At 43.6% G+C, this 14,990-nt stretch overlaps 2 protein-coding genes across 11 annotated transcripts in view; one reads left to right on the forward strand and one right to left on the reverse strand.

Moving 5' to 3' along the window:
* LOC105909164 (rho GTPase-activating protein 26) overlaps nucleotides 1-6,703 on the reverse strand; it is a 60,465-nt gene extending 53,762 nt beyond the window's left edge. For all 8 annotated transcript variants that reach the window (XM_031571769.2, XM_031571765.2, XM_031571767.2 and 5 more), the window contains exon 1: nucleotides 6,258-6,703. In XM_031571769.2, the coding sequence (XP_031427629.1) occupies nucleotides 6,258-6,411 (154 nt within the window). In that variant the 5' untranslated portion in view covers nucleotides 6,412-6,703. The remainder of the gene's footprint in view (nucleotides 1-6,257) is intronic.
* A 176-nt stretch (nucleotides 6,704-6,879) lies between these two features.
* Nucleotides 6,880-14,680, forward strand: LOC105909155 (fibroblast growth factor 1). Of its 3 annotated transcripts, none has more exons than XM_031571777.2 (5): nucleotides 6,880-7,181; nucleotides 11,481-11,529; nucleotides 12,810-13,026; nucleotides 13,309-13,412; nucleotides 13,762-14,680. In XM_031571777.2, exons 2-5 carry the CDS (start codon nucleotides 11,503-11,505, stop codon nucleotides 13,954-13,956), a joined length of 543 nt encoding a protein of 180 aa, XP_031427637.1. In that variant the 5' UTR covers nucleotides 6,880-7,181; nucleotides 11,481-11,502; the 3' UTR covers nucleotides 13,957-14,680. The 3 variants fall into 3 exon arrangements, with proteins under 3 accessions (XP_031427637.1, XP_031427635.1, XP_012693213.1); XM_031571775.2 differs by having other exon boundaries at nucleotides 6,880-7,070; XM_012837759.3 differs by lacking the exons at nucleotides 6,880-7,181; nucleotides 11,481-11,529 and adding an exon at nucleotides 11,629-11,850.
* Nucleotides 14,681-14,990: the final 310 nt, after the last annotated feature.

Below are 14,990 nucleotides of genomic sequence, written 5' to 3' on the forward strand. Positions count from 1 at the left end.
GAAGGATTCAGTACGTCCATGTCGGAACTAAACCACAGGACCACGTTCACACATAAATACACGTACCTGAACACACATAAGCACCAACATACACATAAACATTTGCTCCAACGCAGGGACACACACACTCACACACACATTAAACACACATTAGACACACACACACACACACACACACACACACACACACACACTATCATCACTTTTACAGAGATGCACCAGGAAGTGAAGAGCTTCAATAAGCCCACCGAAGCACCTCAGGTGACACATGACTGCGTGACACAGTTGCATTGCCTCATCAATTTTATAACCGTCACTGAAAACATCCATGTCAGCGTATTCTAATGTTGAGCTAACTTGGTCATTTACCCCCCTTTCTACACTCAAGGGCCAACATGGGGATTTGGATGCCTTTAAGCTCATTGAACCTCAAGTGCAATTTCCTGTGAAGTTTGCTGACCATCTTTTTTTCCCCGTCTCTACTTGTTTCCAATCAGATCATGTTCAGGAACACCATAAAGCAATTTTGTGGATACAAAAAAAACAGCCTGAGCTTTTGCTGATCTTCCACCAGTCCAGGCATTTTATAACCAGATCAGGTCAGATGGGACCTGAGGGACCTGAGGGACCTGAGGACAAACCAAATAAATGTGTAACAAAACTTTTACAGACACACACACACACACACACACACACACACACACACACACACACACACACACACACACAGGGCCCTTATTTCATTCACAGGACATTAGCAACAACCAAAGCAACGAGCAAAGTCCACACCCATGAATCCTAAGCTAATTAAATAACTTGGCAAATAATTTTGCTCATTTAATACCATGACCAAGTTCCTAAGCGCAAACATGGGTGGGTCAGCACAATGCTCCCACACACCACACGATAGCTTTAGTTCATGCATGACGGGCTCATTGCTCGATGCCCGTCCATGAAATTAGGGCAAACAGAGTTTTCACAAGGAATGTGGAGTACAGGTGTGGAGAGAAGGTCCTTTCCACAGTCAGCTGTGAGACACCCCGTGGCTGATCTCTGAACTCCGACCTCTGACCCCCAGTATCTCTGAGTGGCCTTGAGGCCCTTAAGGCTTCCATTTCACCACACTGACCTCTGACCTCCAGCTCACTTCTCCGACAGACCACAGGCCATCAGAATTCTCCAGAAACTGCAGCCTGAGGTAATAACTCCTCCAGAAACTTTGTCATGATGCTGAACGCAGACTTGAAGGACACTACAGGACCATGGGAGTGCAGTTACCCGCCTGATAGAAGTTAAGATATGATAAGGGAGATGAGGTACCAAGTGAAAGTACTGTTCTGCCAGACAGACTGGGTACTATGGACTGGCCAGGGAAAAAGACATGGAGAGTTCAGACTCAATATTTTTGATGAAGAGGGAAGTACAAGGAGGCACAGTTTAATGTGTGTGTGTGTGTGTGTGTGTGTGTGTGTGTGTGTGTGTGTGGTCAGTTAACTGAATTCCTATGAACAAGGTCAGCTTTTTTTTCAGCTTTACTTGATGTCTTTTGACTGAGATACAAAACATCTGAGATACAAAAAAAAAAAAATCTTAAGGAAAACTTCCTTTTGTTGGACTAGACACTAAGTCAGGGAAAAGCCTGTGAAGACTTCACAGTTCTTTTCCATTACGTGTTTCCCCTCCAAACAATGCCGATACACAAGCCAAAGGCCAGATGAAGATGATATTTAGTGCACTTAACCCACATCCCAGAGGACCAAACACCGCAAACACCCTGGGGGCTCTGAGTTCCCCTTTACACTCCAACTGAACTGGCCAGAGAAAAAAGGGCCGTTGCTAGCTGGAGCTCGCCTGCTACACTGGCGCTCAGCTACGGTAACATCCACAGTCGGCCTGTTACACTGGCGATCAGCTACGCTAACATCGACAGTCAGTGCTAGCTGGAGCTTGCCTGTTACACTGGCGCTCAGCTACGCTAACATCGACAGTCAGTGCTAGCTGGAGCTCGCCTGTTACACTGGCGCTCAGCTACGGTAACATCCACAGTCTGCCCCTAAAGTGAGAGGTCGCATTGAGCGAGAGAACCTCAGCATATCCTTTTCCTGCTCCGAAAAAGAAGCTAACGGGGGCTTAATCGTCTCACGCTCTGTGACGAGCCTGTGTTACTGGAGCACGTTGTATGTCTGCCGCCCCGAGTCTGTGTGAAATAGTGCCTGCCTCACAGAGTCCAAACAGCATTTCAGCGACTGCAAAGAGGCAGTACTGTATGGGCCCTGCATGCAAGCTAGTGGTTTTTAATTTCAATTAGGTAGCATAGCTCAGGGGCAAATTATAAGCACAAAGAAGGGTGGAGAGGGGGGGGACAGTGAAAAATGGTCAACAATGAGGTATACCCACTCCAATCATTCAGTGGTTTATGAATATGGCTTTGATATCAAAACAGCCAAACTACAGCAGATGAAAACATGGATTTTGTGGTTTGGTGACATGCACCATGCACCATAATTGACCTACATTCAGCGTTAACAGGGATGACGTTTGATGCGATAAAAACAAACTAAAAAAGCATTACAGATTGCAAGGACTCATTAAACTCGTGGCTTAAGGACATGGCCACACCAGCTGGGCCCATCCAGGACGTCTGTGTGTCTTTATTAGGACTGTACGACATGATAATCCCTCCTATAATAATCTGGTTATTACAGATCTGTTCATCGGAGGCGCAGAAACCTCTGAGAGCAGCGGCGTCTGATCTGGCCGAGTGAGGCGCGCGCACAAGCCTGGGGCTGAGATTAGAGCTGGAATAAACGGAAGCAATACAAGAAATGCCCCAATTTCTCCACACACACACACACACACACACACACACACACACACACACACACACACACACACACACACACACACACACACACACACCCAGACACACACACCCAGACACACACCCAGACACACACCCCCCCCTACACACCCTTTGAATGTATGACCCCTCCTCCTGGTGTTGCTCACACACAACACACACACCCTCTGTCACACACACACACACACACAAAAAGCATGCGCGCGCACACACATTGTTTCTCTTTGTTCTCAGCCGAGGCACTCAGCTGGATGCCCTCACACACACACACACACACACACACACACACACACACACACACACACACACACAGAGACACACACACACACACACACACACACACACACACACACACAGACACACACACACACACACACACACACTCTCATTCACCCCCAAGGGCTTCCTACTTTATCTGGGACTCTCACTCGCTCTCTATAAACAAAATGCTTGTGTGAACTTTCATAGTAACCTGCTGTATTAGATAGCCAGTTTTTCCTCTCTCCGCAGGTACCTTCCTGTATGTCTTTTGTTTTTTTTTACAGTATAAGTAAGTATGGCTGGTGCCAGTATCAGTCTTCTGTCACTCGCTCTTACTCTACTTATTTTCTATGGTATGTCACAACAGTACAAAATGTGTTTATTTGGGGGGAAAGTATACTCCCTCTCTTTTCTTTCTGTCTTGCTCGCATATCTCACTCTCTCACTCTCACTTTCTCTCTGCCTTTTTCACCCCCCAGCTTCCTCCCACTGGCCCTCCCTCGCTCCCAGAGAAAGCCCAAGGCCTGGAGAGGAGGTGCGGCCGAGTCTCCTAGTCTGCATTCGTCACATAGAGGCTCACTGACAGGCCAAGGGCCATCAATCTGCAACACTGACAGCAGTGACATGCAGACTGATTAGCACTTTAGACACAAGGTCTTATATACACACACACACATAAATACACACAAACACACACATACAAATAAATGCATTTCAAGGCACAGATACACATTCACACACACACAAAATCACACACACAGGCACACACACACACACTGCCACCGAAGCACATTCATAACACATCCTGTGACCTTTTTAGACACGTACATCAACTGGGGTTTGATTTAGGGGTAAATCCAATCAAGCAATTGTAATGGCTCATGGCTTACATTAGCCATTATTCAATTCCCATTAGCCATTATTGATTCAGTCTTACATTTCCTATCTGAAAAAAAGAATTAAGGGCTTTGGTACTAGGTCACGCTGGTTAAATTCACCTCTGACATTCTCAGCTATTGTTTACATTCATGAAAAGACTATCAGTCTTAATCAAATTTACACAGGGCAGTTAGTATCTGTTTATTTGATTTTGAGGAGACTTTTCAGGAGACCAAGAAAACAACAGACAGAGGAGAGCCACAAGACCGCTATGGCTTTGTGTGTGCATGTAAAAGGCTGTGTGTGCGTGTGTGTGTGTGTGTGTGTGTGTGTGTGTGTGTGTGTGTGTGTGTGTGTGTGTTTATAAGAGAGAGACAAGCGTTTGTGCGTGTGTGAGTATAGTGAGTCAGCAGCAGTGTGAGTGAGCTGACAGGCCTGGGACCTCGTCAAAGACACAGTGAGCTCCTCTTCAGACCCCGCCGGCAGTGACAAAGGTCTGCCTTTCAACCCATCATCTCTCAGTACACTCTTCCCATCCTCCTCCCTCCACACCTTCAGAACCTCTCCATCCACCTCCCTGAGAAGGAAGTAAAGAGGGCTAGTAGCATGGAAAGTAGCAACTAGTAGCAAGGAAAATTAGCTTGGAATGTTTGAATGTTCTTTTTTTTTAAGTACCGTACTTCCCTGGATGCAAAGAGGCAAGAGAAATAGAATAGAAAACTACCACTCGTTCCAACGAAACATGACTCTGCTCTGCCAACTGTAATTGTCATGCCTGACACGTATCCAAATAAGATGACCTTCAGTGCTAGTGTTACAATGGAGGGGCTTAATCCGAAGCCACCAAACCTGTTTAATACTAAAAAATTAAATTCAAGATGGTGGTGTAAAAAAAAAAAACAGGGAGCAACTGCTGTCAGCACTCCATCATCACACACGGAATCCTTGCAAGACTTAATGAAGTTATCAACCCAAGTAGCCTTGTGTGCCGTGTGTGTAGCGGTAATGCTGGGGTAATTAAGGCAAGGTCATGTCTGACGTTTTTGGGGCCTTAAAAGCTCTCATCAGGGCTCTCTAATGACAGGATGGCTTCTGTATACCAAACACCAATCATGCCTGCGAGTCACTGTGCTGATGGGGGCTGCTTCTGGTGCTCTGTGAAACCTCGAGTGGTGCAATGTGCCACAGATACCACAGATGACAAGAAGAAGTGCTTGAGAATGAGAGATAGAGAGAGAAAAGGAGAACCTGTCATGTTCCACATTTGACAAGAAAGGTTATTTTTTTACTTGTGAGACTTACGTGAGTTACGTGAAGTGGTTATTTGCCCAAGAAGCCACAACCAAACCAAAATTCCATTGAGTCAACACTGAGGCTGTCGTATTTCTTCTGCAAGGCTTGATATCCTTAAGCAGTTAGGCAACACCAGGGATTTACCCTTTAGCAAAATCAGGAACTTGGCAGGAGTGATGCTTGGACACAAAGGACGGAGGACTAATTCACCTCAGCGGCTTTAGTGAATCAGATCAGCACTCACACACACACACACACACAGCCACTGGTAGGATTCCACCCTCACACTGGCAGCTCCTGGCTGCATCTGACCTTATCATTCATTTAATCTCTGCAGGCTCCTGACACATAAAAAGTACCACATATCCATCAGTCAGAGAAGAACATTACACTTTGCCTTACTGCTCAACTCAGCTCTCTCTATCTTTGTTTATATGTGTGTATGTTTGTGTGGTGTTTGTTCTGTACATCCTCTGAGAGGGTGGTGTAAGTTTTAGGTAATGTATGTAACAGCGGTGAACAAGAAGAGACCCCAGTGACCAGACGAATGTTTGGTTGCTAAAATACGCCCACAGTACTTCTCCGATAACTGTTTGTAAATACTGTGAAGAGGTGAGATGACATTTATCAGATCCATCCACCAGTCTCGTGCCGTGGTGAGGCAGGTAGCACGAGCATCTGTGCAAACGCAAACATAATCCTTTGCTTGGCAACTTAATCTACAACATGAGAACATTGTACCAGAGCACAAAACAACCCATGCGCAATGCCCCTAACTCAAACTCATGGCCGAACTGGGGCAGCGTGTTTAGGACCGCCCGATCAGGGTTGCCTGTCTCCCCCTCTACAGGAGAGAGCTTGACGACACAACAAAGTGCGAAACGATGCCCGCGATGTCATGTGTCAAAGCTCCATCCACCTCCTCCCTCATGGCCAACAAAAGACGTACAAGAGATTATCTTACTTTTCAGTGCCTGGATTAGCGCCTTCCCATCTTTGATCAGCTCCTTGATAAACTTATTGGTCTTGTCCAGTTCCAGTTCGTGAGATTTTAGCCTCTCTCGGAACTGTGGACTGTCCAGATAGCAGTCGCTGAACTCCAAAGCTGGCAATCCCATGTTTGCGCTCAGTCCAAAAGCCACAACAAAGTCTTCGAAGTAGGTAGAAACCTTTGCCTGGTGATGTTCAATCCAAATAGCAGCAGCTCAGGACCAAATTGTAAAAGTAGGCGTATATGTATTTTTAAAACTTAGCTATATGCACCTACATACTCAGAACCACTCTAAAAACATGCACTGTTCAGCGAACGAGGATCTGGCGGCTATTAGAAAAAAGAAAAAAAAATCCCAAACCGCATCGCAGAATTTCAATCCGCTAGAAACCGAAGCCGATGCCAGTCTGTGGCAAAAGTGCTTAGTGGATGTTTATGTCCAGGCTGTCAGAGTTTGCAGGTAAACTACTGCATTCCTCATGACAACGTCATATTGCTTAGGCATGGGGAGGAAGAAGAAGGGGAAAAAAGCGAAACGCGGTAATTGCGGAATCCTCCCTGGGCGTTTAAAACGTAGAGCTCTTTCTTCAGCGCTGGCGCCCGTACCAACCTACCCTGAACCAGATTATCGTGTGATTGATCCAGAGTCCGACCAATGGCTTTCCAGCATGACAGAGCGGTTTGAGAGGGGACGTCGCACACCGAGTAGGATCGGTCACAAAAGGATTGGTTGGTCAAGAACAATGATGTAATTTCAACGCGGGGAATTCATGGAGCTATGCTAAAGTAAGGACAGATCCAAATGACCATGTAAAAGTCCACCACAGATGATGCAAACTACAATCTATTGCTTTACAATGAACTTCTGGGAGCTCCAGTCAATGTTGTTGTGCCTTAGTAAGTCTATTTTTGCAACCACTTTGACATTGGGTTCTGTCAAGAAGAAAGATTCCCAGAATCATTTTTTATTACGTTTCTTGAAAGATTATTTTGGGTTAATTTTCTGTGGTTACCCAGATATAGGCCTGTAACTTCCTTTTTCACAGAAGAAAAAAGGAAGTGTGTGTGTATGTGTCTGTTTGGAGGGCTCTGCAACCTCTCCATCTAGCTAATACAAGATATTCCCTTCAAAACGCATTCTCATTTATTAATCTATAGCTCACAATTTGTTAGTCATTCACTGTCACATGCAGCGAAAGTTCATTCTTATGTTCTTTGTCAGTTTAATGTGGGCCACTATCAAGAGAGAGCTGACACTGCTGTTAAAATACACCCCCTCCTCTCTTGCCAGAGAAACAAAAGAGAAACAACAGGCTTGCTCTGGAACATGGTGATCTATAGTTCTCTCATACAGTTACAGCAGCTGCTCCTATGGGGATCGGCTACCCAAAACTGTGAGCCAAAAAAGTGAATAGTTGCCTCGCTCTGTGACGGCAATTTGATTTTACTGGCATTCTGTGTCTTAAAAACCAGCTTTGAACAAAAACCATGTCCCACGCCTGGGGTATTTCAGTGTAATTGAGTACACGATAGCACGAGTTATAATCAGTCTCATGTGCACTATTTAGAATTTTTCGATTCAGTTCATCTGGTATTGATCACAAATACTTGTCAAGGTTCTATCCATGGGCCTATTGCGTCGTGCTTTCCAGCCGGATCAGCCCCTACAGATGTGTTACAGCTCATAGGTAGAGCCATTCCAAAACATATATAGCGCGGTGTTTTAAAAGGTCAAAGACACACTGAAAATATGGTAATATCTTCCCACTTGCACCTCACAGTCATTTCAGATTTTTTTTTCTTTCACTTCCCTAAAGTACTTTGGAGTGGGTAGGTCTGCATTTGTCTGAGCACAAAGATGTGGTTTGGTACAATAAGTATTGAAAATGATAATGTTTCGTGTAGGCCCCATTACAGTGTTTCAGGTCAATGTTGTATGAAATAGCACTTAATCTGCATCTCCTTCCCCAAACAGACAACTTATTTTTAGAGCCAAAACAATTCCTGCCAAGTAATTTAAAATAAAAAAATTAAAATGATGACATAAATATATTGCATCACACCTACAACAAATTGCAAATGAATGAGCTGTTAGTGAATAGTGTGTGTCAGTGCACCTAAACACTGATTACTCATTCATTCTCAGTGAGAGATTATTTACATAGTACACAGCACGTAGTAGTTCAACGATTCAAGCGTGAGTACAGTTCTGGGATCAACCAGCTCATTTAAAACGTCATTGGCATTCCATTTCAAGTAGGAGAGTTGTCATCTCCCTGGTGGACATGCTGAACAGGGAAAGTTGGACAGACAGGGCTCCACTCTTTAGTGGGTGAGTCATTCTTTGAGAATGCAATTCCACATTGGAGATTGTGCACTTGGGAGGAGACCCCCCCCCCCCCCCCCCTCCCCACCAACACACACACACACACACACACACATACTCAAACGACCCCCATCCTCCTGACTGTAGCCAGCCCTGCTCCAGTATTGGGGCGGTGTGAGGTGGGAATGGGTTGGACTGGGGACACAGAAGGCTTTGTCTCTGCCAGTTCCAAGCTGTGTCAACTGCAGCGCGACAGCTTTCCTCTCCAGCACACATGGCAGCGTCCTGAGAGAGCACCAGAGCGGATGCCGCGTCGTTGCCGGCACACACAGCCTTCCGTCTCCCATTCCAACGCCGTGATCTCACGGGCCGGCCGTATGAGCTCCAGGAGAATGAATGAAACACCTGAGAACTCAGCTTGGCTTCCGCCGCTTTTACTCTCGTAGCCTCCAGGCCCTCCTCGCTGTCATGCAGTGAGAGTATAATATCTCTCCCCCCTGGGTGTTATATGAAAAGAGATATATCAGGGGCCGGATTCACTCATGTGTCCGCAGGCTTGGGCTGTGTCTCAGCAGGAGAAAATGTCAGAGTTTTGTGTCATATCCCCACTAGGAGTGAAGTTTGCTTCTACATCTTCCTTGCAGACCATGTTCATTGTTCAGTGGTCTTTACTGCCACCCTGTGGCTTAAAGAGGCAGTCTGCCATTCACAAAAGGTTGTTGATGTTTGACCTCAAAAGACAATCAAATTACACCCTTGGCCCTTCCATGCTCCTGAAACACTGTGTTCATTGACTTTGATTGCTTATGGCTCGGTCCGAGCCACTATTTTTGTTTTCCGGGGCCAGGACTATGTGTAAACACTGAACAGACAGCTAGATGACCATGAGGAGCAATTTGCTGAACTTGACAAAAAGTGTATGGGATTAGAATCACGGACATCGCCTTTAAAGGGGACGTGATCTATTTACAGACATATGTGAAAATGAAATGTGTTAATTAGGCTTCCAATTTGGTTTGTGTTCCACAACCGTGGAAATACCTCATAACAGTAAAGAGTAAAAACATAGGCAGAAGAATCTGTAAAATGCCATTTAGAGGTAGAACACAAATAAAGGGTTTCAGCACAGTGTCCTAAAACGTATTATTGATATTTTTAACTTCTGCGTTGTTATATTACGTGTTATTATGAGTGTATAATGGCTTTAAAGTCCACTCTTTTTTTTCTGTAGATTGTTAATAATAAAAGGGTCTCTACAGTTGGACAGACTCGGTAGCCTTGCAGTTTCTCATTTGAGACAGACCCTGAGTTAAATCCAAGACCTTGTATTCAGTGCCTTTGCCAGTGTTGAGCTATCCTGGCTCTTCCTGCCTATTGCTCCCAGCTCAGTTTCCACTGGGATTATATTCATGAGGTGCATTTGGGTCTGGTTATACCAGGCTAGTGTTGAGCTTGTGTTTTTTTTATAAACATGCAGTTTTATTATTACTGGAGAGTAAGTGTATACTTTTTGGAAACAATTATTTGTATTGTTATTTTTGCAATTACTTCTGCCTGTGTGCACACAACTTGTCTTCTACAGGAAGCTTTTGTCGCCCTTGGTCTGCCAGCCTATACAGTGAGGCAGTGTTCAAACAGTTATCGAATCTTGTTAGATATTCTCTCAATTGGATCAGTAATAATGGTTAAGTAGGTTCCCATGCCTTTGTAATGATATTTACGTTACAAGTTAGTTTGGAGATTTTTGTTTCTGATGGATTTTCTTTTCTTCTGTTAATTTTTCTAGACTATTTCGCTTTATTGACATCATTGGATCCCAACTCACTATACCTTGGGTAAAGTAGCCTGAATGGACTCCTTTCGAAGTTTAGAACCTGGTGTCTTAATTTACAGTTCCTGTAAGTGATGTTAGCAGCTCTTGCTAACCTCCACCAGTCTCCGAAAGAATACCCACCTCATTTTGTGCACATGCAAATGTCCATGGATGGCCATCTCAACTGAAGTCTTCCTTCCAGCGGTTCAGTTTAATAAGGAATGTATCATGACATTAGTCATCATTCATGTCTGTGCGCTCTTTCGTTGGATGTGCAGTCATGAACTATTCTCCCAGAATCAGACATCTTTCAGTACCCATTCTTTACAGTTTGTAAAAGCAATTTCTGGACATAACACATCTGTTAAAAAAAAATTGAATCAATTCTTTCAAACCTAACAATAACGTTTTCTGTTGTGTATTCTGTTGACTTTGGCAGTTACCAAGAACTTCAATTTAATGACGATCCTTACATGCTGATCTGCAATTCTATCTTGTGATTTTAAAAAGCAAGGGAAACAATGGATGAAGATATAAATCAAAGAATGATAACTTCTCAAAGCCACTGTGGGTTGAATTGATTTGACTGCACTTGGAACATTTTAGTGTAATAGGTTCAACGCACATATAAAATACTAATACTCCTCCATTACAATTCTCAATTCAATTTAACAGAGCACTAAAAAATAAGAAGGATATCCAAATTCTCAGCTGATTTGATTTTGATTTTTGCATCCTTATCAGTTACCTTTTGATCTATATCTATGCCAACCTCTGGAGAAATACTAGCCATGCGGTGACACTCATTTAATGACTGTAGTATGAAGTACTGAAGTAGTAGCCTCTAAATGCCCTTCTTACAAATGCAGGAACAATGCAAAGAGCCCATCAGTGGTTTGAGGTAATGCAGGTAGTGAGTCTAGAATTTTAAACAGCACTGCAACATTCACATTTACAGTAAGACGTGTCATGGAAACTTCCTGAAATAATGGCACAGGCATCGTTACCATATGTGTTTTTTGTTTCTTCTTCTTTCTTTCCCCTTCCCTCCGGCCAGTGGAGAGCCAATAGAAGTAGAGATGAAGTGGGAGCCAGCCTGTTTCCCGGTGAGTCCGCCTTTACCAGCGTCCGTCACAGTGAGCTAAAGTTGTAAATATAGCTTAGTGATGGCCCACGGGCACTAGACCAGTGACGCAACAGTTTCTCCGAGCAACGGAGTACAAATACACGCCACTGGTCCTGACTTCCTGCATGGCACTAGTAGTTAGTGTACAGCTGAGCAGGCAGGGTTTGAATTGTTCTATCTGACACAGCTTTGGAGACATTTAGCTCAGGCCAATATTGCTTTTACAACATTTCTTTTGGATTCTCGAAAGACTGGGTTTGCTTTAAAGAAGGAGGACATGCTGGCTCATCACACGCTCCTGGTAAGTCACTGTCTGTTTTCCTCGCTAGACGTTCTTTAGCACTGCACGTCATTCGCACCCCCCAAGTCCTCGTCTCCCCCGCGGGATTGTCTAGCACTCCAGTACCATTTCCAGTCAAGCTGTGCTAATTCCCCTCGGCCTGAGACTTCTCGAGAAAAGCAACCGGTTGTGCATGTCTCTGTGTGTGTGTGAGAAAGAGAGTAGGCCTTGCATTCCTCTTGTGGCTTATTTTCCTGAAGCGGGGCCCTGATGGCTTTACAAGACATTCCGGATGTGGAGTTTGGCGGAGGCTGAGCACACAGAAGATTGTAGGGGAACAGAGCGCACTGGCCACAGTTTTTTAACGATAACGTTCAACCTTCGGCTTCAGCGCTGTTCAGCTGACAGCTGTGTTTAGCAGTATAGCACTGGGAAATCAAGTTTTATGAATTGATGACACATTCTGAAGGTCAAAAGTTTGGTTGAGGAGGATGTGGCCCAAAGGCCAATGATCTCAGGGTGTCTCTGTCCAAACATGTCCTGCTGGGGAAAATTTTAACTTTGTCTAAATTAAGATGGACTGTTTCTGACAGGCATTTATGTTTAATATTTCAAACTGCAAAATAACATTGATTACAAACAAATAATAGAGGATACAAGTGCACGGTGAAGTAGTACCAGCAATAATTTGAGATCTGGCAAAAAATGACGTTGTGTCTGCGATCGCTGTCTGTTGAGTCACACACAGTAGGCAGGGCTGTAGCGATGAAGCCATGGCACGGTACCGGAGCACACGATCACAGAGCATCTCGGAATTACAGTATCCGGAGGTCCATGTACGGTGTCTGCCTACGTAATCGAGGCGGCGTTATCGGAATTGTATATATTAGTGTTCTCATTACAGACGTGTTTAAAACAAGACCCAGGTGCTCTGTACTGCCTAGAAATAACTGTATTGACGTATTGTGACTATGTTTCAGCCTCAACGGCATTTACCGGGCACAGGACGTCCTGCGGCACTTTACAGAATGGCAGAGGGGGAAATTGCTCTTCTCCATTTAGGGCCAGAGACATTTGAGCCCAACCACCCTGACCACACAGCTTTAAAAAGACTCTACTGTAAGAACGGAGGACACCATCTCCGATTACAAACGGACGGAACTGTCGACGGCAGTCGAAACGAAAACGACTTGAATAGTAAGAATTTCAACAATGCTCCCACAAGGACAGATGTGTTTGCCCTATGAGTGACTCAATCATAGCATAACAATATTGTGTAATATGTTTATCTTACATGTTTCAGTGTATAATATAGTATCATATAATATCACATCAGGCAAATGTAATGTGTGCCCTAAGGCCTATCATTTGGTTGAGCATACTGGTATAGCCTTTGAAGAACATCTGTAGAACATCTTTTTAGTCTCCACCTAATTAACCAGGCTACATTCTCATCTTTTTCATCATCTTTGTCCCCAGCTGTTTTGAGAGTGCAAGCCGTCAGTCTAGGAGTGGTGGTCATCACAGGCAAGGAGACAGAACTTTACCTGGCAATGGATCAGAACGGACGGCTATACGGATCGGTATGTGTTGTGAAATTCAGTAATACCCCAGGAGTTTGCAAAAATGGCAGCAGAAGCCAATAGTGTATTCGAATGGATCTTAGCCTAATTGGGATTCATAATTGCTGGTGGTGAGAGAAAAGAATGGTCTAGGCCTACGCAAAAAACATTCTGAACAAAGTTCTTGCAAGTGTACGTTAAACACTATAAGCTTATCAGAAGATCAGAGATCTATTCTATGAGTTTTCACTTCACAAAATGTATGTGAGGTGTCTTGACTTGTTTAAAAATACCTAGACTATCTGATTCATAGTAGGTTGACTATTACAGGAAAGTTCCACATAATTTGATTCATCCAAATCGCTTGCAGGCATCTCTCAACGACGAGTGCTACTTCCTGGAGCATATGGAGGAGAACCACTACAATACATACAGGTCTAACAAATACCGAGATGGACAGTGGTATGTGGGATTGAAGAAGGACGGACGTTCAAAAGTGGGACCCCAAACCAGCATTGGCCAAAAGGGGGTCTTGTTCCTGCCTCGACCAATAGGTGGCAGCTGAGTGCTATGATTCAGAAAGTAGATTGAAGGGGCCCATCAAGATTCCAACTATTGGCCTAGTACGTGATGAAGAGTGCATTCAAGTTCAAACCTTCACTGTGTAAATATTTTGTACAACAATATTGCCAAGACACTACCATCCGCAACTGCATATACCACCATGATAGAAACTGAGAAAAACAAATCAAAAGCCCAGTTCTAATTTACAGTAGGCCTACATGTCAAGTCAAAAAACAGATGTTTAAAGATATTCAGTGGGCTGTCTTAAGGTACGTTGTGCTACATAGTCTGATAAGAAAAACGTGATGGTCAGAGTGCTATCATGATATCAGAACTAGGCCTCTGTCACCATTTCTGTTACAGTAGCTTGTTGCAAAAGTCTACATATCCACCACTAATGTAGGCAACTAATGCACAAATCATGTAGGCATGCTGGAAGTAATTGTATCCGCATTTAACATATTTATTTTTATTAAAACATTTAATTTAATTTAATATAATTTAATTTAATTTATACATATTAGTCTTGTTTAGCATAATTAATGTGAACAAAAGTATGCATTTTAAATTATGTAGGCTATTTATGAAACCTTGCTCATTTTATGTCTAAGGGGAATAAGATGCTTTATTGACCAAACAATCAGAAAGGTGACACTAACCTTTTTCTTGTGTAATACATATTGTATTAAAATGTATTTTTCAATAAAAGCCTTTTTACAAATTTACAATTTGCCCTTTTGTACATATTGCTGTTCCTGAATTTATCAGGTTGAAAAAAACCTAAGGTTATATTTCACTGCAGGCAGAATCTGTTCAAATAAAGGCTTTCCTTTCACAGAAAGTATGATCAAGTCCAAGTTGCCCAGCTGCTTAGAATAGGTCTAAGAAGCACTCAGAAGACCCTCAATGAACCAGAGGGAAAACTAGCCTATGTGATTCCGAAGCCATTATAAAAATGCAGTTTTTCAGTATTCCTGGGTATTCCAGTTCTCCGTGTCACGTCTACGATTGCATTTGTTCACATCGCTGTCATTG

Source organism: Clupea harengus, chromosome 8, assembly GCF_900700415.2.
Source record: "Clupea harengus chromosome 8, Ch_v2.0.2, whole genome shotgun sequence".
NCBI lineage: Eukaryota > Metazoa > Chordata > Actinopteri > Clupeiformes > Clupeidae > Clupea > Clupea harengus.

Excerpts from the sequence above, each read along its gene's own strand:
- LOC105909155 (XM_031571775.2), top strand. Across the intron at positions 11,530-12,809 it reads GGGAGCCAGCCTGTTTCCCG|CCTCAACGGCATTTACCGGG; the intron begins GTGAGTCCGCCT and ends ACTATGTTTCAG. Across the intron at positions 13,413-13,761 it reads ACGGACGGCTATACGGATCG|GCATCTCTCAACGACGAGTG; the intron begins GTATGTGTTGTG and ends AATCGCTTGCAG.